This window comes from Meles meles, chromosome 12 (assembly GCF_922984935.1).
Source record: "Meles meles chromosome 12, mMelMel3.1 paternal haplotype, whole genome shotgun sequence".
Lineage (NCBI taxonomy): Eukaryota > Metazoa > Chordata > Mammalia > Carnivora > Mustelidae > Meles > Meles meles.
This window is the reverse complement of record NC_060077.1, coordinates 46,245,672-46,272,102: the sequence shown is the minus strand read 5'-3', so window position 1 is coordinate 46,272,102 and position 26,431 is coordinate 46,245,672. Positions and strand designations below refer to the sequence as shown.

Here is a 26,431-nt window from a genome sequence, read left to right as displayed (position 1 = left end):
TGAATGGCCAGAACTAGAACCCAGAACTGTGAGGACAATCTTCATGAGATACAGCATGACAACACATGACATATCACACTAATTCATTAGCTCATCATTTCTTAAAAATCATTTGCAACAGATGCTGCCCTAGGCCCGGAGATAGAGTTGAACAAACATACCTTCCTCTAAGAGCTTGCAACAGTTAGTTGAAAGAGTATATAAGGAACCAATAGACACAAAACAATATTACAGAGGGCAGCTATTTTCTGCTGCAAAGCACCCATTTCACGTCTTCTGGGAGATAATCAGACCTCCCTGAACTCCAATTATATGATTCCTCTTGGAGAATTGTGATATTCTAGATTGACTGGAGCTGGCACCTGATCCAAGCTAGTCACTATAATATCCCATCTTTCTGGCCATAGTTAATTAGTCAGGGGCACTTGACATAAACTAGGCCATTCAAAGCCTTTTCTCTAGGAATTCTGAGCATGGAGCCAGTGTGGCTTAGTTTGGTCTGTGGCTCAGTTCCTTGCCTTGTGAGAGAAGTCTGTCAGCATGGTCAGCAGATAGTAGGTTGAGGCAGAATGTTCTGGCAGTGTGTGGGCCCCTGAAGCCCAGTTATGTGCCTTTCCTGTGGTTTGACTGTGAAACATTTTGCTTAAGAATTCATCGAATATCTTCTTCATTCTACCTAAGGCTAATCTCAGTTGGGCTGGGTTTCACTTGCAACCAAAAGAGGGTGAACAAAAGTATGATAAATACTACTTCAGAGAGTTGGACATCTAACTCTCCACACACAAACCTGAGGAGATCATCATCATTGCCCAAAACAAAGTAGGGAATAAACCATGCTAAATTCCTCCAGTATCAGTTCATATTATGACGTTAACCCAACGCCAACAAACAGTTGGATGTCATCGGTTAGTATGTGAGAAATAGTAAGAAAACAACATCCAAACATATGGTTTGGCTCATCAAATCTCAAAAGCAGACATAATGGAATTGGAAGAAGTCAACAGAAGAAGGGCTAAAATGATAAAATGATAAAATGAGGTTCGACTATTTCAATCTTACTTTTTAACACTAAAAGCTTTCAAATTTAACTTCAGTGTTTGTGAATTGAGGAAAAACAATAGCAGAATTTTATTGTGAATTCTTTAACAATTCTGAATCTATATTTTATTATTCACAATATCATCTATGCATTTGCAAAATATCCATTTGTACATGTAAGTCATATTATTTATTTAGTTTACAAATATTTTTTTAAAACTATGGATATATAAAACTCCTAAAAAAAATTCTGCTGCCCTCACCCATTGCAGGGACAGGACTCACAGGTTTAAAAGTGGGGAAATGATGATGATGATGATATCGATGGCAGAAAGACATATGGAGCATTTAACGTAAGTCAGGTATAGTGCTAACCACTGTATAGATTATCTTATTTAATCCTCTCAACTACCAACTCCTTTCCAAGATGGAGAAATTGAGGCTCAGAAAGATTAGGGAACTTGTCTTAGGTTACATAATGGGTTCAGTAATGTCAGGAATGTCAGACATGGAAGTTTACTATATAAAAACAGACCAAAAATATACTACTCAACTTTGCAAAAGAAAAGCTAAGAACAATTATAATCCAGATCTAAAACCATGCGAGGTGAACATCGACATATAACCAAATTCTAAACTGCTAAATCTAGGAGGCATTTTATTTTTTCTTTCAAAGATTTTATTTATTTATTTGTCAGAGAGAGAGAGAGAGATAGGCAGAGGCAGAAGCAGGCTCTCCAATGAGCAAGGAGCCCAACACGGAATTTGATCCTAGCACTGGGATCATGACCCGAGCTGAAGGCAGATGTCCAACTGACTGAGCCACCCAGGCATCCATCTAGGAGGCATTTTAAAGCCCTAAAAGAAGCACTAATTTCTTTAACCAAAGGAATTATTAATTTGTGTAGACAGTAAACCTAGAGACACATTTCCCATAAGAAGTAGCGCCTTTGGGGCGCCTGGGTGGCTCAGTGGGTTAAAGCCTCTGCCTTTGGCTCAGGTCATAATCCCAGGGCCCTGGGATCAGGCCCCACATTGGGCTCTCTGCTCAGCGGGGAGCCGCTTCCCCCTCCCTCTCTCTATCTGCCTCTCTGCCTACTGTGACCTCTGTCTGTCAAATAAATAAATAAAACTTTATTAAAAAAAAAAAGAAAAAGAAATAGCACCTTCATCATGACTTGCTCCAAAAGGCAGATCATGTATCTTCCCAAAATGTATAGATAAACTCAGTGATGAGAGGTTCATGATCACCCAAAGGATGGAAAACAGGATGCTTGGGGAACTGTCTTTGTCACTAAGCAGTAACAATTTGACCTTTCTACAACTTTGACTCACACCACATTAGAAAGAATGGACTAGATGAAATGATGAATCTGTACCAACTTATATAAATTTGCAAATTAAATTATGAGCTTTTTAGAACATCAGAGCTATAGAGAACCTCAAGACCAGCATCTCCCAACAGGTAGTTATCAAACTCCCAGGAATTTACAAAGGTATTCCATGATACTTGGAATTATAAGTCAAACTCAAATAGATACTATTGCCAATTTCTAAAAACTAATAAATAATCATTCTAATATCATACTTTTAAAACAATGTTCCCGAAGGCCTTCCCTGCTACACGTGTAGGGATAGTGGACACCGGCCGAATGAACTCAGGACTCACTTGTTTGAACCCCGTTATCAGTGTGTGACTTTGATGTTCATACAATTGTTTTTATCACCAGTCATATGTACTAATATGGTGCTTAATTTATACTCATAATACACTGTTGGGTAATGATGGGAAACTCAGGGAGCACTGATTGTGTAAATGAGAACAGTCATTTTACAAATGGATCTAAAGATGCTCTTGCTAAAAATGAAAATTAGATTCAATCTCAATGCCACTCATTAAATTATAAAATTATATGAAATGCACCAATATGTTTCTAGGACACCCCAAAAAAATGTCAAGGTAAAATTTAGTGATTATAATCCAATTTGGCTCTTCATGTAAGAGGGAAAAGCCAACCTCTTTCTGCAGCCTTTTCAGCAGCAGAAATTCTGCAAGTAGCAGCCAGAAAACTTTTCATCATATAGAGTAAAAATTATAAAAATATACTAGTATACCCTTTTAATCCTAAAATATAAAAATTCTAAAATTTGGGTATTAAAAGTAGATTTTTGACTTTTTTTTTGATGCTGGAAAACACTTAAAAACAATTAGCCCCCTGAAAACTTATATTTTATTTTTGAATTTGTCAATGAAATACATTTTTTCTTACAAAACCAATTTTGAATAAATTAAGTAACAATTACTGAATAATTAAATGTAGACAATTTTTTCTCATATGCATGAATAAGATCAAAGAGTATATTAACATATTGGTCTAAAATAAATACTTTATACTTAAAATCAGTTCTTTATCATGTCCCATGTAGTGACAGAATTGGGTTTTAAATGCCTAAGGAGTTCAAAAAACTACATATTACTATAAAAGAAATTTGTGAGTCAAAGACTGGGTAACACTAATCTATTTAGTATGTAAATAAGGACATGAGGGCCCATGAAGGTTAAGAAGATGGTCTAAGTTCAAATATTCAGTAACCGGAAAAGATGGAACTAAAACCTATCCTGACTCAAAATTGATGCCCCTTCATCATTGACGTTAACATCTCTCTGACTCATAATGTTTCACCTTCCCTTGGTCTGATGTAGGACACTTCTATTGTTTCTTCACTGCCTCCCCACCCCTCCAGCCCCCTGCTGAGCCCTACTACCCAGCTTTGCAGGCTGAATCCAAGCGGCACTTTCCACACCAGCCCCTGCCTGATAGCCATGATCTATTGGCACCCACCTACCTCATACTTGCTGATGAATCCTTAAAACTCACAGTTTTTCTGATGAGATTTCTAAAAGCAATACATTGCAGCAAAGGGAGATCAAGGGGGAAAATATAATTTTGGTTCTGGGCTTAACAGATACAGAGTCAAGAGGACAGAGTGTGGAGAACACCTGAAGAAAGCAGGATTTTCTACAGAAGAAAGATGACTTCAGAGTGATTTCTGTGGCAAAAAGAGAAACACACAGTCAGCTCAAATTAAGAAGTACAAATAGTTTTTAGTGATACAGCCTTTCAGGGTTTTCCCACTTATGATATGAGGACACCTAGAGGTCGGAAGTAAAAATTATTAAACAATGACTGGATTCTAGGAGAAGCATCTTCTCTACTAATTTCCTCCTTAAAAAAAAATTTAAGGGGTTCTTATGACAATGAAAAGAGAAAATACCCTATTTTATGCTTTAAAAAAAAAGGCACGATGATGAGAGTATGTAAAAGGGGCACAAGAAGCAACTGAAGGTGCTTCCAATGTCCAAAACTGGAACAATCTGAGAAACAAAGTAAAGTAGTATTGGATTATAACTCAACATAAAATAAATATCCATGAGTGCATAATGATATAAGTGACTGAATAAATTGATAAGTGGGCTGGGAGAAAGAGACTAATTCCCATGCAGAATTTTGAATAATTTATGCCGATACTCTATCCTCAAGAAGGTGGAGCAAAGTCCCCATTCTTTAACTGTACGCTGAGCATAGTGACTTTCTCCCACAGTATGGAAAGTGGGGGAAAGAATGGACATAATACTTCTCCACCAGGTAATCTAGGCCAATATCAATAGCCATAAATCATGTTGACAAAATGTACCCTTGATATAATGTGATGAAAATGGCACTTTATCTTTGCGATCTTCTTTCCCCAAACCCATAACCCCAGCCTAATCAGGAGAAAGACATCAGACAAACTCTAGGAGAGGGTCACCTACAATATACCTCACCAATAATTCCTAAAACTGTCAGGATCATCAGAAACAAGGAAAGTCTGAGAAACTGTCACAGCCCAGAGGAGTCTAAGGAGACATGTTGACTAACTAATTTAGTATCCTGGTGAGATTCTGGAACAGAAAGATATTAGGTAAAAACTAAAGAACCCAAATAAACTATGAACTTTAATTATTATTAAAATTAATAATAGGGGCGCCTGGGTGGCTCCGTCCTTTAGGCATCTGCCTTAGGCTCAGGTCATGACCTCCGGGTCCTGGGTTTGAATCCTGCCTCAGGCTCCCTGCTCCGTGGGGAGTTTGCTTCTTCCTCATCCTCTGCCTCTCCATGCCACCCCATCCCACCCCCATAGGAGCTTTCTCTCTCACTCAACTAAATAAATAAAATCTTTTCTAAAAATTAGTAATAATGTAAGATGTCAACAATAGGAGAAACTGCAGGGATATACCCTATCCTATTTTCTCAACCTTTCTTTAAATCTAAAACTATTCTTAAAAAATAAAGTCTATTTTTACAATGTCCTATTTTAACTTTTTGCCTTCATGTTACTCACCAACACAAGCCACTCGGCCAATTCAATTAAGAGGAAAGAGAGCATAGGACAGAAAGAGAAGGCAAGCCTGAAACCAGTAACAGGTCGCAAGAAATCAATCCAAGGCCAGAAACAGTTGCAAAATCAAGAAAAAGTTTCTAAGTCTAGTTTGTAATTATTCTGAGAATACCCTCACCCTGCAAGAGTCTGAGCTTTTCTGTGATGTCTTTTAACTGTTTCCTCTAACCCTCATTCTTGGGATTCAAATCAGCTAATCATATACAAAATATATTATCAAGGATCCCAATTAAGAAAACGCATTATGCAAAGAGCAATATGCAGGTTTTTTTCTTTTTTTTTAAATTGAAAATAAGCTCTGTGTGTCTGTAAAGAAGAACGGGTAGCTTAAGAATCTAGGAAATGTGATTATATTTTAAGGTCTATATGCTCCAAATATTTTGTGTAGTAGGTAGTTCTAGTCTCCAGAAATGTGTCAGTTATTAATATAGTAAAGATCAATTATTCAATCTCAAGTAAAGCTGCAAACAAAATGAAAAGACACCTTATTACTCCCCTGTAGGGTAATTTTGAATCACACCTGGACTAATCCTGAAAGAAAAGCCAGAGTCTTTCTTTTTGAGGCTTCTGGAAGACCTGGAGAAGAGTGCCCTAAGGAAGGATCTAAGCCTGTTTACTATATGCAGGGAAAGACAGATAAGTTACTGATGTTGCCCACACAAATAACATTTGACAAACTTGCTCCAAGTAGCTTCATTTTTTTTTTTTTTAGTAGCTTCATTTTTTAAAAGCAATACTGAAACTCTGCCTTAACCCCAAGACCTTTGCAGCAAATTATTTTAATTAAGAAAAGGAATAATGGTAGAGGGTCCTTCTTTGTAAACTTCATCTGCATTTTCTTAAGAAAATAGCCAAGGTTTTCACTTCACAGAACCAAATTTGCATTCTCCAATTATCTCCAACTTGAAGGTTACAGAGTAATCTAAGCAGGGGGGAGGGGAACGTTTACTGAAACAGCTGTCAACACAAACTAAAGTAATCGAAGCCGTCTTTGGAAGCTTCAAATTTGGTTGCCCTTCACCTCTTTAGACAATCAACTGCCTCCCAGCAGGGTGGGAACCTACACTATTCCAATAATTTACATAAGAAATTAGCAACCAAAATTTACATCAGAATGGTAACCCCGAGAAGCCCATCAGGTATTAAGTATCTGCTTATCTAAATTGCCTCTAAAAATAGCTTTCCCTTCCTTTAAGTCTTAGGTAAATAGAGGATTTCCCAGGAAGGGAAGGTGGTATGCTAAGACAAGTCCAGGCTTTATATTGTGCTAATTCACTGTCATTTCTATAAGAAAAAATTCAGGACTCTTCTGTCTTAGAGGGAGAGGGCTCTTGGAACTACCCTAGACTGAGCCAAATTAAAAGAACTATGGACAAACTTTAAACCATCAAATTATAAACCACGCTTTTTGTTTTTAATGGCCACCTTCCAGTGAATCAAAAGGGGAAAAATACGGACATGTAATTAATTATAAGAAACCAAAGCAGCTGATGTAGGAATCTACGTGTAGGACTAGTGTTTTCGGGTTGTCTTGGAATGTGAATTTATGCTTGGGGGGAATCCACCACCCCCCAGGAAAACTGCACCTCCAGATCTTTCCCTTCATCTCTAAAATTAACTATTACCCTTCCCTTAAACTTTACACGATCACTACACGGTAAGAATAGTGTTCTTACCTTTCAAAGTTCAAGAAATAGTTGCTATCTGTTAGGTGGTGTTTATATCCTGGTGTGCACTAAACAGCTTTCCACACCCGATTGTTAGTAATACCAATGTCACCACTCCAAAAGGCAAACTAAAAACACATTCAGAGGTGCACCTGGGTGGCTCAGTGGGTTAAGTCTCTGCTTTTGGGCTCAGGCCCTGATCTCAGGGTTCTGGGATCAAGCCCCGCATCACATCGGGCTATCTGTTCAGCGGGGAGCCTGCTTCCCCCTCTTTCTCTGCCTGCCTCTCTGCCTACTTGCCATTTCTCTCTCTCTCTCTGTCAAATAAATAAATAAATAAAATCTTAAAAAAATATAAATAAAAACATAATCAGAGCACAGGGAAAACAGGGGAGTCCCTCCCCCATTTTTGGTATAAAATTTGATATTTCAAAACTATCTCCTAGAGCTTTTACTCTGGTTCTATTTAATTCTTCCATATAACAAGATTCTCAGTGACAATCCAACAATATTTTAAGCACAATTTCAATGTCTTCTTGTTAACTGTTAAGTATGACTTGACTGATTAAATAAAAGTCACAAAAATGGATATAAAACAGCTAAGTGGAAACCCAATCCGGTCACCTTCTACACAAATATAGGCAAAAAGGCATATATTACCAATAATAAGTAAATTGATATATATTACATTAAGTCTGGGCAAAAGAAACCAAACACATGTGGAACAAAATTTATAAAGAATGATGTGCTAGAGGGAGGCCCAGCATACTTGTAGTGAATCAGGTGTGGATAGGCTACTAGAACTAAGGATTTTGAACTTTTTACAGTTTATCAGATTCTTTTGAGAAGGAAATGAAAGAAAGGAGAGGAGAGGAGAAGAATGGAAAGGAGAAGGGAGGGAGAGAGAGGAAAGAAAAAAGAGAAATAAACTTTCAGTGTACACTCATTTATCTGGATTTGCACATTTGAGTTTCTAGTTTATCCCAGATTATTTGCAATTCAGGTTTTGTAGGGAGAATGTCTCAGAATCTTACCCCTCTCCTCCCACCTCCTCACCCCTAAGATTTGCATGCATTGTAATCACTCCAGGTGATTTTATACCCAAGCCCTTCTGGGTATAAAACCTGTACCCTGGCTAATAAAGATATAGTAGAATCCTCATACTAATTAGGCTGGGATAGCCAGAAACAGCATACACTAAACAAAGGGAAGAGAGTATATTTTAAGTTGTGACATCATCAAAACAATGAAATACTGAGAATATTTTATATTTGGATTTCCTTTTTAAAGTGTGGTTGAAGCCTTAGTGAAAGAGGAAGTTAACAAAATAAATAAAATGGAGTTATCAAAATATGTACATTTTTATCTTCTACAAATAACACTATACTGTATGACTGTTCAAAATAAATGGAAAAGGTAAATATAAAACATCTAATAAATCCATTATTGTTTTTGAATGTGGAAGAGAAAGAAGTAGGAAGATGGGACACTTTAAAAGTTCCTAACACAGTGGTATTCTTGCAGGAAAACCCCTGATCTGGTCCTAGGCCTGCTTTGCCACATATCATCTCAGAGAAGTCATTCAACTGCTGTGAATCTCACTTTCTTCATCTAGAAGATAGAATGATAATACCTGTCTTTCTTATAGACACCTGTTGTGAATCACAGTAGATAATGTCAGTGAAAGCATAATCATTCTTCATTCCTTTCTGTAATTACTGGTTTCCAGTCTTGAGCACCACATGCAATGATTGGAAACTAGCCAGACAATGAAGAGGGATCAGGAAAAAAAAAACAAAAATGAAACCCACCATCTGTAGTGCAAGACCCTTCCGGGGCAGGTTTTTGTGAATAGGGAATTGGTGGGCTATTTGAATCAGACATTTCTTCATCATCCTCATCATCTTCCATTTCATTCACTGTTAGATTGTTAGAAAAATCCAGGCTTCCATTTTGAGTGTAGCGGTGTACCAAATCTTTATCCAGATCCTCTACTTTGGGTTTCACATCTAGGTGAGCAAACAAATCACAGCTAAGTTAATAAAAAGATGCTTATGGAAAAATTACCAAAAGAAAAATTCATAGTTCTGAAAGGTATCAGAGGACAAGAAGACAAGCAATGTCTGATATTTAATCAATGTCATTCAGGGGTCCCCAGATTTGGAATTTCCGCTTCTTTTAAAAGGAGTCTAGAAATGTGCAGAATTGAGAAACGTACCTGCAGATGAGAAAGGATGCTGGTCAGGGTCCAAGTACAGCTGGGAAAAAATTGGCCGTGGTACCACACTACTACATCTGAGAGATGCTTCTATGGAGTTGTGGAGAGCTTCCTCAAATTGAGCAGATTTCAGTTGCCCAGCATATGAATTCCCCATGGTCTACACCACCCCCACAAAGAGAAAGAGGAAGAAAGGAAAAAATTGATATAATTAATTGAATTAATTGAAATAATTAATTGATATAATTACGTCTGCAAAGTGCATGAAAGGCTGACATAAACTATACTATGTATCTTGTTAAGATTCAAACATGAACTTTATCTATATTTCTTAAGACAATTTGTATCAGGGATCCATTACACCACTTTTGCTTTTGGTCTTTATAATCCAAACCCTTTTCAAAAAGACCCTTTGGAGGAGCTTGTGTTTGAGAATCGAGCAATAATAAATGCTTTAAGTTTCTCCAACCAGTAAATCAAGATTGACCTGTCAACTGTGAAGCCGTACATGATGACAATGGGGTTCACGCTTCCTCCTTAAAACTAGTGGACTTCCATTACCTTACACCAACTATCAGTGCTTTTAGAGTAAATCTCTAATTACTTCTCTCTCTACTAGAATCTTCTTACTCTGGTACAGTGCGGGGAGACACTTCTTTGGGGGAAAAATATTAAAGCTTTATGATAATATACTTAATTGACAAATTCCTGAAAGATTTTTTTTAAAGATTTTATTTATTCATTTGACAGACAGAGATCACAAGTAGGCAGAGAGGCAGGCAGAGAGAGTGAGAGGGAAGCAGGCTCCCTTCAGAGCAGAGAGCCGGACGTGGGACTCGATCCCAGGACCCTGAGATCATGACCCGAGCCGAAGGCAGTGGCTTAAACCACTGAGCCCCCCAGGTGCCCCAAAACTCACCCTAGACTTCTTTAGTGCTGAGTGTGGAGTTCTTCCCTTTACTAGTTCAAGTTCAATGCTACCAAAAGAAAGGTGGAGTTCAAGGAAAAAGCCTTTTTAGTGTATTCTTAATATTATATGATATAATATTTACTTATTTAAGATTTTATTTATTTATTTGATAGAGAGAAACATAGCGAGAGAGGGAACACAAGCTAGTGGAGCGGGAGAGGGAGAAGCAGGTTTTCTGCTGAGCAGGGCGCCCCATGTGGGGCTCAATCCCAGGACCCTGACATTACGACCTGAGCCAAAGGCAGACACTTAATGAATGAGCCACCCAGGCACCCCAGGGTCACTGAAACTGTGGCATTATCCACCTAGACTACCAGCCTTCCTTTCCTGTGAATCTCAATATCCAAGTGCCTGAGATGACATTGTTATGTCATCTGAAAATGTTATGTCACTGAAAATCACTGTGAATAAATTCAACTTCAGGTCAGAAAACAGAGAACTACTTTTCAGAATTTTCAGAATCAGTTGTTGAATTAAACACAATAAGAAAGCAAACTTGCAATTTCTACATATACATTCATAACTTATGTATCTGGCTTACCTTAAGGACTACAGACCTCTGAGATGCTCATAGACACTCTTGTGACATTAAAGAAATTTCTAAGAAAGACATGGTACACAATATGAGCTCTTTTTGCCCTACTAATTCTTTTTTTTTTTTTAACATTTTTATTTATTCATTTGACACAGAGCGAGAGAGAGCAAAAGCAGAGGGAGGGAACAACAGGCAGGAGAAAAACAGTTTCCCCGTGATAAAGGACCTCGATGCAGAGCTGGATCCTAGGACCTGGGATCAAGACCTGACCCAAAGGCAGCCACTTAACTGACTGAGCCACCCAGGTGCCTCTTTTTTTTTAAGATTTTATTTATTTATTTGAGAGAGAGAGAGAGAGAGCACACAGAGAGAAAGGGAGAATTCTGCAGGGATTCCCATTTCTTGGCAATGACAAGGACCACCACCACCACCGGTAATAGTACTAATGATAGCAGCAACTAGGTAGCGTATCACCTGCCTGCTAGGTGCCTACCATTGTGACACATACTTCACACATAACATAAAGTTAATATTTGAAAAATAAGAATATGTATTCTGAAATCTTATCTAATGCTTCTTTTTTTTAAAGATTTTATTTATTTATTTGATAGAGAGATCATAAGTAAGTAGAGAGGCAGGCGGGGGCAGGGAACCGGCTCCCCACTGAGCAGAGAGCCCAATGCGGGGCTCCATCCCAGGACCCTGGGATCATGACCTGAGCCGAAGGCAGAGGCTTTAACCCACTGAGTCATCCAAGCGCCCCTAACATTTCATTTTCTTTTTTTTTGAAGATTCTATTTATTTATTTGAGAAAGAGAGGATGAGAAAGTGCATGGACAGTGGGGAGGGGCAGAGGGAGAGGGAGAAACTTTCTCCCTGCTGAGCAGGGAGCCTGACGTGGGGCTAGATTCCAAGACCCTGAGATCATGACCTGAGCTGAAGGCAGACGCTTAACCAACTGAGCCAACCAGGTGCCCCTTATCTACTGCTTTAATTGTAAAAAGTCTTTAGGGAGCAAGTTAAAGGAAAATTTTCTTCCTCTGTCCTATGTACTTTGTGACTACTGTAAGAGTAAATTACTGTATTAATACTACAGTAACTATTAATCATGAAACATTCGACAAAAGGGAAATAAAAACATTACAGATCAAGAAGTAGTTTCCCCCATATTGTATTGCTTGTCCTTCCCCCTTTCAACAGAAAAAGGAGTGTTTGGAAGAGACCATGGAGCCATTAGCAGGTGCTTATTTCCCAAGCTACCTTTTCCTTACTTCTTCAGTCTCTGTTCTTAAAGCCACCAGCGATGGAAGCTGACTGTTCTACTCTAGCCCTTTTATTGTTCTGTAGAAAAGGAGAAGGCTAGAGCATAAAGACCCCAGACCACAATGGTGTGGTGGTTTGTACTTAATCCTACTTGCATTTTGAGCAATTAATTAATGGTGCATGGGGCCCGTTAAGAGTCCAACTCTTGATTTCAGCTCAGTTCATGATGTCAGGGTGGTGAGATCGAGCCCCGCATCAGGCTCCATGCTGCTGAATGTGGAACCTGCTTAAGATTCTCTCTCTCCCTCTGCCACTCCCACCCCTTTCTCTCAAAAAGAATTCTTGGGGGGGGGGGGCACTGGGGTGGCTCAGTTAGGCATCTGCCTTCAGCTCAGGTCATGATCTCAGGGTCTTGGAATCTAGCCCCACGTCAGGCTCCCTGCTCAGCAGGGAGAAAGTTTCTCCCTCTCCCTCTGCCCCTCCCCACTGTCCATGCACTTTCTCATCCTCTCTTTCTCAAATAAATAAATAGAATCTTCAAAAAAAAAGAAAATGAAATGTTAGGGGCGCTTGGATGACTCAGTGGGTTAAAGCCTCTGCCTTCGGCTCAGGTCATGATCCCAGGGTCCTGGGATGGAGCCCCGCATTGGGCTCTCTGCTCAGTGGGGAGCCGGTTCCCTGCCCCCGCCTGCCTCTCTACTTACTTATGATCTCTCTATCAAATAAATAAATAAAATCTTTAAAAAAAAGAAGCATTAGATAAGATTTCAGAATACATATTCTTATTTTTCAAATATTAACTTTATGTTATGTGTGAAGTATGTGTCACAATGGTAGGCACCTAGCAGGCAGGTGATACGCTACCTAGTTGCTGCTATCATTAGTACTATTACCGGTGGTGGTGGTGGTCCTTGTCATTGCCAAGAAATGGGAAAGGAAAAAAAAAAGAAAAAGAAGTGGGAAAGGAAACATTCTTCTTTGGACAATTAGAATACTAGTAACACGGAGAGCTTGCTAACTGTCAGGTAAGTACTCTATTGCCCCCATTTTTAAGAGAGCTGAGGCCTAGAGAATTTAAGGAACTTGCCCAAGGGGAAAGAAAAAGGAGATGGCAAAGACAGGAGGAGAATCTAACCAGTTTGGCTATAGCAACAGCTCTCTTAGGCTATCTTAATCACCGAGACCATTCAGCTGTTTAAACGCCTACAATAGCAACCTAACTGGGTAAATGGACATTCTGTAAAATATTATTACTAAATTGCCAAGCCAAACCAAATCAAACCAAACCAAACAAACCAAAATAACCCAAGGAAGATTTCTTTGTTTGCTGATCTGTCCTTGTCTTTATATGTCACAGCTGCAAGACAAGGCTTAAAAGGAGTTTTAGCTTAAGACATGTGTCTGATAGGCACAAAGTCAAGCAACAATTTTAAAAAGTCAAAATAAAATAAAATTACCCCTCCCCTCAATAAGCCTCACTGTATTAGATGAAAGGGAGAGATAATCAAAGGGTAAATTATTTAACAAATAACAACTAAATACCCTTATATAGGGGAGAAAGCATGGGCCCACCCTTGAACTCCAAAGCACCTGATGGATGGACTGCCTGTCCCCTGATTTTGAGAACTCTCTTGTTCATACCCTTTTCCCCCCATTGTTTCCAAAGTTGGAAGACTCAGTCATGTTTCCTTAATCCATTATGTGGCAGGTCTAGAAATCAAAAACAGTCTTATCAACTCCCTAAAATGTTAGGAATGTTTATATTTTCCTCCAATATTTTCCCCCATCTGAAAAGGTTTTTATTTTCTATTAAGGACAAGAGAAAGTTTCCTAAAACTCAAATGATAAAAAGAAAGCATGAACTTGAGAGTGTATCTTCCTTGATTTTTTTTCTTATACCAGTTTAAAAAGTAGTAGATTTGAGATATGGCCCAATCTAATACTTTTGAAAAAGTAACACAATTCCATTTCTGTTTCTGTCTCTCATCTTTGGCAGACCACTTAATCTAAGTAGGTAGAAGTAAAAAAAAGAAATTTCTGACATTAATAATATTATATGAATTTACTGGAAATTTCAAAAGCACAATTTTTCTTGTAAAGATAATGTTGTTACAAGCAGAAAAAAACCTGGGAAGTACACATAATAATGTGTTAATAATGTTTACCTATTAATGTTGCATTGTTTTTAAACTATCCTTTTTTCAGTGCATCTGGCTGGCTCAGTTGGTAGAACATGACTCTTGATCTCAGGGACCTGAATTCATTCCCCTCATTAACCACAGAGCCTTCTTTAATAAATAAATAAATAAACAAACTATCTTTTTTTTCCTATTTTCCAATTTTTAAGGTAATGAACAGTATTACAGCAAAGGAAAATATCATATAATGAGTGAGCTAATCCCAACCTGAGTATCCTTGAACAAGCAGTGTGAAACATGGGCTTATTACTTAACAACTAGATTTGCCAGATGAACATCCCTCCATCATTTTCTGGTGCTTCCAGATTCCAGGGAGAATACAATTCATTCCAATGCTTAGATTGAGAACCTCTCATCAAGATTTGGAGTTTCTACTACTACTTTCTACCATAATTACTCTAAACTATTTTCCCCCAGTTATGATATACGTGTATTGGCCCAACCATCTCCTTCAACAAGTTCCTCTTTTGACCAAGAATAAATATTTTAAAGGTACTACACTTGGGCTATTTGTAAACAATGACTTTTGGGGCACCTGGGTGGCTCATCTGCCTTCAGCTCAGGTCATGATCCCAGGATCCTGGGATCGAGCCCATGTCGGGCTCCCTGCTCAGTGGGAAGCCTGATTCTCTCTCTCCCACTCCCCTTGCTTGTGTTCCCTCTCTCACTGTCTCTCTGTGTCAAATAAATAAATGGAATCTTGAAAAAAAAAAGTTGGGGATGCCTGGGTGGCTCAGTGGGTTAAAGCCTCTGCCTTCCTCTCAGGTCATGATCCTAGGATCGAATCCCATATCGCGCTCTCTGCTCAGCGGCGAGCTTGCTTCCCTCTCTCTCTCTGCCTGCCTCTCTGCCTACTTGCAATCTCTGTCAAATAAATAAATAAAATCTTTTAAAAAAAAGTTGACTTTTACTTATTTATCTATTTAGAGAGGAAGAGGGAGTAAGGAGGAGCAGAGGGAGAGGGAGAGAGAAAATCCCAAGCGGGCTACATGCCCAGTGCAGAGCCCGACACAGGACTTGCTCTCACAACCCTGACATTATGACCTGAGTAAAAATCAGACGCCCAGCCTCCTGAGCCACATGAGCACCCCTAAAAATTGGCTTTTAATACCAACCATCTGGAGAAGATAAACATTAACTTTAAAATATATAGGGAAAAAAGGATCAGTTACTGACAAGAAAGAATAAGGAAAATACTGATAAAAAAAAATCGTGTACATGCTAAAATAAAATCTCAGGTACTACTTCAGGGTTAGTCTAGTTTTAAAAGCAAGATTGGCTATGGAGAAGATACACAGAGATATATATTTTTAAAGTAATAATTCATTTAAAAAATATTTCAGATTTGTATTTCCAAGCACTGTCTACTGAAAAGTCTGAGAGGCAATGACAATTCAATAACAATAAGCACTTCCTAGTACCCTGATTGTGGTTTTCTACTGCCATTCCCCACTGAAAAGAATCAAAGCTCCTTGAAATTATGACCAATTCCAGGTCTGGGGCAGGAAATACACTTGAACAGAGAGCAAAGAATCTATCAAGGGGTAATGGATCATGTCAAAAGGCATGAGTCAATATGAAATGTTCCCATAGGCCAAAGACGAAATAAAAGAAAAAATGCAATGCAGTGAGGCATATTTAAAATATGAAAACTCACAAATTAATTTTGCACTCAAGGAAAGAGAGAACTTGGAAAACAAAACAAAACAAAACAAAACAAAAACCCAAAAAAACTCCAAAGCATCTACTTGAATGCTGCTAAAAGGAAAGGGAAGAGGGAAATATATTCTGCTCTTACTGTACTTCAGAGGAACCAAATAGTCCCGGTTATTTCGAGTTTAAACATTTTTAATGAAGATTTTCAGCTAATAAATTGGAAAAGAATGACAGAATTGGAAAATTACCAGTTTGCAACGCTTAATGCAAAATTCATTTAGGCGAGGATAATAGGTGGGGGAGCTTTATAATACAGGGATCAGGCTGACACCTCCTGAATCCCCAGCTACAATTTAGCATCACTAATAGTAAAGCAACGAGACACCAATGAGCCTCCCCATTAGAGACAATAGGAAGCATACACACCGTGTAGGAAGTATTTCTGCTGATTTGGATATAGCCACAGCTAACTTCCATTTATAAGATGGAGAAACAAGTAAAGAAACAAGCAAACTCAGAATAGGGACAGGTAGAGAGAGCAATTGGTCTAGTTTCTGCAATAAGCCAAGGCTATCTGGTTTGTAAATTTGGAACTAAGGGGACACCTAAGTGGCTCAGTGGATTAAGCGTCTGCCTTCAGCGCAGGTCATGATCCCAGGGTCTTGGAATCGAGTCCTGCATCAGGCTCCCTGCCTGATATGGACAGCCTGCTTCTCTCTCTCCCTCTCTCCCTGTCTGCTACTCCCTCTGCTTGTGCTCTCTCTCTCTCTCTCTGTGTCAAATAAATAAATAAAATCCTTAAAAAAATAAATTTGGAACTAGGATTTAAGTTTAGACTAAAAAATCCATGTTTTTTTTCCCCACTAAGAAATGCTATTTGACGTAGAAACAGAGTGAGCATGAAGATGATACATTCTGTTTGTGGTGTGTGTATGTAGTTTGTTTTGGTCTGAGGGTTTTGTTAAGGCCCAATTTATTGTCTGTGTGCCAGACATAATACTAAAAAAGACAACCTCGTGTCATCTTCAATTTTCTGTCACCCTTTACTCTATAGATGTTGTTACTTACTCTCCAAACTTTACGTTATCTATCCCGCCAAGCAGCATTTATAGAAATCCTACAGTTGAAGTAGGTAAGCACAGAGGCTATAGAGTCAGATGACTTTAATTCAAATCCTATACCTATGACCCATATGATATTAGGCAAGTTACTCACTCTCTCATCTGTAAAATAGGGTAATACAACCAATATCATAGATTTTTGTAAGAATACATAAAATTTAATGCATATACAACATTTTTAGAATAGTGTCTGGCACAGAATAAATGTGAAAAAAAGAGTAGTAATAGGGCCGCTTCGGTGGCTCAGTTGGTTAAATGTCTGACACTTGATTTTGGCTCAGGTCACGATCTCATGGTCCTGCGATGGAGCCCTGCTTTGGGCTCCACATGCAAAGTGGCATCTGCTTTAGAGGTTCTCTCTCCCTCTGTCCCTGCCCCGACTCCTGTGTGTGAACGCTCAATCTCTGTCTTTCTCTTTCTCTCTCAAAATAAATAAATAAAATATTAAAAAAAAAAAAGTAGTAATAATTTTTTTTTCTAAGCATTGTGCTACATTAAAGATACTAAGGAAAGTAAGATGCACCTTTCCCCTTGCATGTATTAGGCATTACAATAGATTCTGGGGCATTGTTCTAGGAACAAATGGCCATCAATGTACAAGTTCCAAAAGCTGCTATTTTGTACTATATACAATTTTTTATTAAGAAATTTTATAGTCACATATACAAATCATTATTGTCCCTCATAGTTATCAGATTCTTTGTATAAGAAAATTACTTATAGCGATGAATCACTAAATTCTACTCCTGAAACCAATATTACACTATACGTTAACTAACTAGAATTTAAATATAAACTTGAAACAAGAAAAAAAAAGAAAAGAAAATTACTTGTTACATAGTGTTACTGCTCACACATCTTTTCTCTATTGAAAATATTCATTGGGGCACCTGTGTGGCTCAATCAACCAAAGCATCTGCCTTTGGCTTAGGTCAAGATCCCAGAGTCCTGGGATCAAGCCCCACATTGGGCTCCCTGCTCAGCGGGGAGCCTGCTTCTCACTTTGCCTGCCACTCCCCTGCTCCTGCTTGTTCTCTCTCTCTCTCAATTAAATAAATAAAATCTTTAAAAAAAAAAATTCACTGATGAGAGTGATAATGGAAATCAAACATGGTTCTGGCAAGTTCCACAGTCTATAATCCAAAACTAAAAACAAGCATATATACAATTATATATATATTCAATTTTATTTATTTATTTGACAGAGAGAGAGAGAATGAGAGCACACAAGCAGGGGGAGTGACAGGCTGAGGCAGAGGGAGAAGCAGGCTCCCTGCTGAGCAAGGAGCCTGATGAGAGACTTGATCCCAGAACCCTGGGATCATGTCCTGAACCGAAGGCAGATGATTAGCTGACTGAGCCACCCAGGCACCCACAAGCATGTATTTTTAAAAAACAAGAATATGTTCACAATTCTCTCTCTTTTGTGCTCTTTTTGCATTTCATTTGTTCTTTGAAATTGACATTTGTTGCACCTGAGTCTATTTAGTTGATTCTAGTGTCTGACTCCCTCATTAGACTGTGAGGGGAAATATTTTGTTTAAAACTAGAATGCGTTAGGGGTGCCTGGGTGGCTCAGTGGGTTAAAGCCTCTGCCTTCGGCTCAGGTCATGGTCTCAGGGTCCTGGGATCGAGCCCCGTGTCGGGCTCTCTGCTCACGTGGGAAGCCTGCTTCCTCCTCTCTCTCTCTCTGCCTGCCTCTCTGCCTACTTGTGATTTCTGTCTGTCAAATAAATAAATAAAAATCTTAAAAAAAAAACTAGAATGCGTTAAAGAAAAATAATGAATACATTGAGCTTTTTGTGTGTCTTATCTAATTATACATTAAATGAATTTAAAGAGATATTATCTCTTACCATGCACATTCCAAAAAAGCACAAAGCTAACCATGCATTCAAAACAAAAGTGTTTTATTTCATTTTTATTCATCCTTTTTGCTGCAAATCTTTAGAAAATGCAAATAGATTTAAGACAAAATGTCCAACCTCTTTTAATAGTTCTGTACATTTAAATCTCATTGAATCTTTTTTGACAATTTCTGAAGCCAGCAGTATTTTAGGTACTGAAATAAAAACCCAGCCCTACTAAGTTTATTCTAAAATGAACCATTTCTATGAATATACTTATGGATATGCAATAAGTCTTAAATTGTTATGGAAATAATTACTGAAATATGCCAACTACTTTCATAATAATTATTAAAGAGTGTCATAATTAAAAGATAAAGTACAATGCTATTTTTTCTTTGCAACAAAGAGGTACATGTTACTACTGGAAATCTTTACTTTCCTCCTTGAAATACCAGAAATTCTTCTGTAAAATAAACACATCTCATCAGGACTCTCTGAAACTAGTATAATTACCAGAGGCAATCCCTGTGTAAGATCAAAGAAGCAAAACAATAATAGGCAACGTGTGACCTCGACCATGTCACTAGAGACCAATTTTTCAACAGGGAGAAGAGTCAATAATCCAGAACAGAAAACATTAAATAACCAGAAATGCTTCCAAAGCGTGGTTTACCACATCCATCAAGACTGCCTCACTCAGAGTTCAGAGTTTCTCCAGTTTCAGAGAACAAACTTGAGGGGATTTATCACGCAATTATTCAAATCTGCATAAAATACCAGAGGCAAAAAACCAATTTTCCAAATGCAGAGTAGAATTTCAAAAGATAACCACAATAATTTTCCAAATTTCACAGGATGCTTTAAAAAGTATAATGGGAAGGGCACAGATGATGAAATCTTTTTCATACAACATTCACCTAATTTCTCTTATTTCCAATCCCCACTTAGTTTTCCCAAGAAGTTGTCTGGAAAAGTGAGTTATAAACATTAACCAGATAAATATAATTAGCAATCATACATTGAAGGCTTCTGCAGGCTTTTTGTTTTTTTGTTTTGTTCTGGCAATATTGGGTCCCTGGATCCAGAAACTGGGCTTGCTGCGGTCTCCTATGTAATTATGTATTTAGATGACCAATAAGAATTATAAGGGTGCAAAGTGGGGTAAAGAAATTCCCACTCATAATAATTACGGTAAAATAGAAGTACATTTAAATTCACCTTTTAAAAAGCACCAAAGATAAAATTGTGCCTTAGAATCAGCAAAATCTGACTGTTTCCCTTAGACACGACCACCACCAACCAGCTATGTTCTTTCAAAATTAGAAGAGACTTAGGGGCTGAAAAAATATATCTGAATTTTTTAACTTGCAAAATACACATTCTGCTGGTAACTCAGAAAGAAGTAAAAGGACGTTGTTTAGAGGAAAAAGTGCTGCAAATCCAAAGCAACTGTGAACATCGTGTTCTTACATGGATTTGCTCCTCCTGCTACCTTCATCGTCCACTCTCATCTGCCCCTGTCTTTCCATCTTCGTATCTTATTAACATTGCTAATTGTATTTGTCAGTTTTGCCACAATTTCAATGCTCCTTAAACAGCTGTGGGTTTTCTCTAGGCAATTATCAGTCACTACACTTAGGTTTCTAAATTAGTTGTTGAAAGGCACTTTAACCTTGAGAACATAGACACTGAACACACGGCATGCGTGCTGAGTCTTACATTTATGTATATGTTGCTTTAAAATGAGTGATTATTAAGAGCTTGAAAAAATCACACATAAGTGTAATTCACAAATACTATGAATTTACAAATTAGTAAGAAAATGCTTAACAAAGCCTATTACATACTAGTCATCATTTTGTCTTTTCCTCCTACTGTATATATAGTAATATATGTTCTCTATGTATTTATACAGGTATGGAGGGAACATCAAAATACTGCCAAATTCCTCTAACAGTCCCCTTTACTACCTATCTGCCAGGTGGCCAATACGTTTCAAAGGTATCCATAATCATGGAAGTGGTACCTTGAGGTCATGGGCTCTGGTAAAGACAGCTCCCACAACAGACAGATCCTGTCCCCCACCCTCTTTTCCATTTCCCTTCAAAGAGGAAAATTCTTTATTACACTTGCTTTTCTTATTCTCTATTCTTGACCCTGATTTTTCTTCTTCTTACTATAAAATGTACATGAAACACATTTAGGGAGAACGTGTTTATGGTTATTCATCAACCGATACCCACTTCTGTGAAATACAACTAAATTTTTAAAACCTCTCTGTAATCTAGAAATGTTATATTTCATGTGCCATTTATTCCCTTTATACATTAAAATAAATGCTAAGGTAATTCTGCAGAGTTAACACGCTTTGGTGTTTTTAAAGGTTTGTAATATCCTGTTTGTGAGTCAGTCAAAAGCTTGTTAGAATAATCTTTAAATTAATGCAGGCTCCCTCCTTACCAGTCTCTCCCCCACCCCCTACTTTTGGCTCTGAGGAAAGAAAAGGGTGGTAATTCAACAGTGCAAGATTCTTCACTGAGAGACAAACATTAAAATGATAAACATTTTGGAAAGCAAAGTACATTTCAAACCCTCACCGTTCTTTCAGACCTATATTGACTCTTACAGTCGTTGCCAACATTTGGTAAGGATTATCCTTCCATTAGACAAAAGCAAGCATTCCTTAGATAAATCAGGAGTTTTTGCCATGAGACTCATAAAACCTTTTCACAACACAGATTTTCAAGAGAATCCTTTAAGGTTTTAGGAGGCTGCTCCTTTTACTAAGTAACAAAATACACCCCATGGTGTCTCACTGACCCCACTCAGCTGTCCTTTGACCTCTTCAATTGTTGAAGCCTAACTCCTGGGCCACAGAATTTGCCTCCCATATCAAACAGGGGATGTTGCTAACTCCTAGCACCTGGTGTAACAAAACGCAACCGTTCTCCGCTCTTCTGTCTCCTTCTCTCCCTCTCTGATCATTTTCCGGATGTTCCAGGCCCAAAATGTTAAGCCAACACTAGGTTCCAGGGTCTGCATGATCACCAAGGCACAAACAGGGACCACGCCGAAGTGGTAATGACCCTCTTGTTCTGTTTGGCCTCAAAAGAATTCAGGGGGAGAAAAAAAGATCTTTGGCTTCTCATGGAAATGCCACGCTACTCAAACACGTTGTAACATCTAAAAGGAGACATGCAGTCCTGAGTTATGCCCGACAGAACAAGAATTCCTTAAAACAGCAGTCCCCAATCCTTAATTCTAAGCAAATTTTAAATTTTCTTTGATGTAAGGAGAGTGGGGGAAAGCAGTATTTTCTAAACTAAAACCCTCCCAAAAATAGAAAAAAAAAAACTTTCATAAATCTTTTAAAATACACACCTCAAGGTAGTGTTATACGATTAATATTTTTATACAGACACAAAATATGGTTTGGAGTTTTGTGTGTGTGTGTGTGTGTGTGTGTGAGTGTTTGTGTGTGTTTTGCAGAGGCCAATAAACTAGATTTCTCGCTTATTAAACAATTTGAAAGATAAAAACCACAGTCAACAATGGGGAATCAAAACCTAAATTCTTATTGTCTTGTCTTAGGTATACAGGAAATATAATACAAAGGCTGTTGCCAAAAAAAAAAAAAAAAAAAATTATTCAGCAATACTGAATAAGCAAAAACTTAATGCTGAATAAGGCTGGTTTTTTTCTTTTTTCCCTTTCTGGCGGAAAGATGGGGGAGGGGAGAGGAACGCAGAGGGGAGGAAATGGAAGAAGAGCTCATAGAAATATCTGCTTAATCAGTTTAGGAACCAAATATAGTAGCTGTATTTAAATTCTAACTATAACTTCCTAAAACAAATTTGATCTGAAAAATTGGGGGGGTGGGTATTATAACTGTACAATACCTTGGTTTATTTATTAACATTTTTGAATCACGGTCATGATTAAGTTGGGCTGTCAACACTTCAGGGAGACTGTTGTCTAGATTTCACTTGTTTAAAGCTTTTGTGCACCTGCAAAAACATAAAAAAATAAAAATATATATGTAAAGACCTGAATTAGTTTCCAAATGCATCCTATTCCAGAAAAAAACAATTTAAATATCTATAATTCTACAAAAGTTACAATTAGAAATGAATTATCAAAGTCTCACATAACTCTATATACATTGTAACTGACAATTACAGGTATTCCTCCTTTTTAAATATTCCCAAAATAATCACTCCTAATTATAAATACTCAAAAATAATTTGTTTTTCTTAAGATTTTCCCCCTGCTCTTATCCTACTAAATGTAAGTTGATTAAATCTGTCAAGTCTATAGTTTTGGTAAGTGTTATCATATGCTAACAGCCCTGCTGGCTATTTTTATATTTAGGAATGAAAATAATGAAAGGTAATTTTCTTATTCTAAGCAGTTTGAATTTTATAATCTCTGATGCTTTGGCCAAAATTTATCTCCTCAAAGAACTATCAAAAATGTAAGACATAACTAACATTACTTAAAAGTATTTTTCTACTTTTTGAAACAAATGCTTTAATACTCTCCGGGAAAGAGAGATTGCATGAAGAAAAAAAGAGTTCTGTTTTCTAGCCTTTTGAGTAGTGTAGTTCTAGGAGTAATTAAACTAAATAATTATAATTACATATAAGTGGTTGAAAATTACAGTGTGCATATCATTCTCTCCTTTAAATAGATTATGGTGAATATAAACTATTGGGTTGAAAAATAGGAAATATGTTATAAAACATCAAGTGAAATAAGAACTATTTGTCACTGATTTTTATATGTAACTGAGAAGTGTTTTTATTCCTTTGTTACTGTGACTAAAAGGAAACCAAAAGGAGACTTTCCTAAGAATATACTCATTTCAATATGCATATTTACAGTACTAAAAATATTTAAAGTAACATTAATTTTGCTTTCTAAAGAAATAGTTTTCAGTTTTATTGTCCTTTTATGCCAACTTGAGAGAGAGGAAAGATAGGAAAGGACCATTTTTAGATTTTGAAATAAAAATCTTTTTCTTACCTCTCTTACTGTCAGAAGAATGTCTTGAGGCAAAAAAAACAGTTAAAAAAGCAAGACCCAGATTTTCCAAAATCATGTATTTCCCACCCACCCACACACAAACGGACATTTTTTTATAAGTCAGGAGTCTTGCTGCCAATATCTAAACCCAAGATTACCCCATATGGTCAACAAGGTCAAACTGCATTACTGCCAATGAAACTATATGGCTCCACGAGGACCTTAATGATTTTTAAAAAAGGTCAGTAATCCAATTCCAATAGCTTCAGAGTCTAAAATTGCTAATTTTTGGCCACGTGCTGCACACTTCACCTGCTAGTAATGACATTTTTGTATTTTCTTCTAATTACACTCAAAGCTAAGACCTTTGGCCCTGGGCCACAGACCCCTATTCAGGCTGCACACATTCTCTTAAACGACCTGATCCTTTGTTGTCACTCTTACTCTTTCATCTATTATTTACACCCATAGAGAAGGAAGAGACTCTACCATTTGTATAACTTAAACCTTCTAATCATCTTAATTTCTTTGCCTTTCAACCTATGGTCTTTTTCATAGACAAATGCCAGAAAGTTTGACAAAATCATTTTTTTTTCCAATCACATCCTCGCACCTCCCTTTCCCCTTTCCTACTCTCTGCCCAAGCTCCTTCCTGTTCCTTCTCTTACACGGCCTAGTTCGGCATCAGTCCAAATATACAAATTCTGACTTTTGCCAACAAAATGAATTTCTAAATAGAATACAAAATTTCCACCTTGTTCTGACAGATCAATAACAATTATATTTCTTTCTTTCATCAAAGAGCCCATTAAATTAACTGGAAGTTCACTTAAAATAACTTAAAGGATGCCCCCAGTCTCCCTAAGGCATGAACATAGATTTTTCAAAATCCCCCTGCAAAAATGTCAAAAAAACTTAAGTAAACAGTAAGGATGTTGGCTCTATGGTTAATACTTTTCCAACATTTGAATGTCTACAGTTGCTCAAATGCTTACAAAAAGAAAAGAAGGAAAGATAAATGAAAATACAAAGGCAAATTTTAAAGACTAGAAACATTTTAAATCGTTACATTTAAAAAGACTACTAATTCTCAAACAGCAAAATCATCACATAAAACAATGTATATCATTGTAATTTCTCGACACTTTTCCCAGACTTTTTTTTTTTAATATCCAAATACAGTTTGCATTTTGCAAATGCAAAGCACAGAATTATTTACCATGATGCAGATGTCCCCCTCAGATCACGGTAGCCACCAAAAGACTCTCGTTTCCAAGATGTTTATGAAATGACACATGATCCATCTCTGCTCTCTCTTTCTCTATTGCTCAGCTTACTCTTGATTTCTAACAGTATTTCCTTGTTGTCTGTCCTCTTTGCAGACCCTGAAACCCCTTGTCTTTTCTTATTTTTACCATTTGCTTCAACCAGCAGTTCACTGGAGACCCATCCATCTTGTAATGCCTAAAGTGACAGATGCTCTCAGGAACCACCACACTGCTGAGTGAACAAAAGATAACATCACCTCTAGGAACTCCGGAGAGAAATACAACTGCAACCTTAAGACGGGCTGACTTGACAGACATTGGACCATAAACCTCTTCTAAGCGAAAAAGAAAACAATTGCCACACACACAAAAAAATCTGACACAATCAAAGGCAGAAAAGAGTGATTATTTGTGGATTGCCTTTTCACTAGGCAGCTCACTTTTCCCTCCCAACGCTTTTATATTGGGGCAATTCACTTGCCAAGAGGCAAGAGAAGTTCTTGGGAAAAAAAGCCTTTCTCAAGTATCTTCTTTTATTCAGCAATATTCAAAGTGAAATTTGTTCACGTGTGTGTTTCAGTAAAGCGAAGGCTTATGAGAGACAGCATAAGTAAATCTGATCTGTCTTTGAATAAAGCAGTATCTGGACTCAAAAATGCTGACTCAGTTCTACTGCTGTGAAAGGCATAGGCGTGCTTTGCAAATTAAAAACACATTAGAAATTAAAGCAACGTGTGACACAATGTCAACAATATGTGTAGCTCATAAAAATGGCTCACCATTCATTCATCAGACAACTTCCAACTTGAGTAAAAAAGACAGTTAACAAGAGGATTCTGGGAAGGACTACAGATCTCTTTTCTAACAAAGGAAGGGTCATATTAACATCTCCCAGCAACAAACTAATGACAGGGAGGCTGGTAGATACAGGGGACTCTGCCTGATGCCAGCTAGGGTTTGGGTTTTTGTTTTTTTTAAGCATCTTATTTAAAATCTTCATGCAGCAATAGGTAAATGTAAATTCTAACATTTAATTTTAACTTAATTCTAAATATAGAAAAATAGAGTGAAGGGAAATTTTTGTAGAAAAAACAAAAACTGACTTGGAGGTCACTTCTGAACATGGTGGGATCAATGTCAATTACAGAGATTAACAACTGTTTTTTATAATAGGTATCAAGC

General features: G+C 37.5%; 1 protein-coding gene across 1 annotated transcript in view; it reads right to left on the bottom strand.

Annotated features, from left to right (window-relative positions):
- The window catches only part of GREB1L (GREB1 like retinoic acid receptor coactivator), a 146,788-nt gene extending 121,470 nt beyond the window's left edge, over positions 1-25,318 (bottom strand). The window contains exons 1-4 of the mRNA XM_046025774.1: positions 25,201-25,318; positions 22,856-22,963; positions 9,364-9,523; positions 8,957-9,154 (exon numbers count right to left, since the gene is read on the bottom strand). Coding sequence (XP_045881730.1) covers positions 8,957-9,154; positions 9,364-9,520 — 355 coding nt within the window. The 5' untranslated portion in view covers positions 9,521-9,523; positions 22,856-22,963; positions 25,201-25,318. The remainder of the gene's footprint in view (positions 1-8,956; positions 9,155-9,363; positions 9,524-22,855; positions 22,964-25,200) is intronic.
- Positions 25,319-26,431: the final 1,113 nt, after the last annotated feature.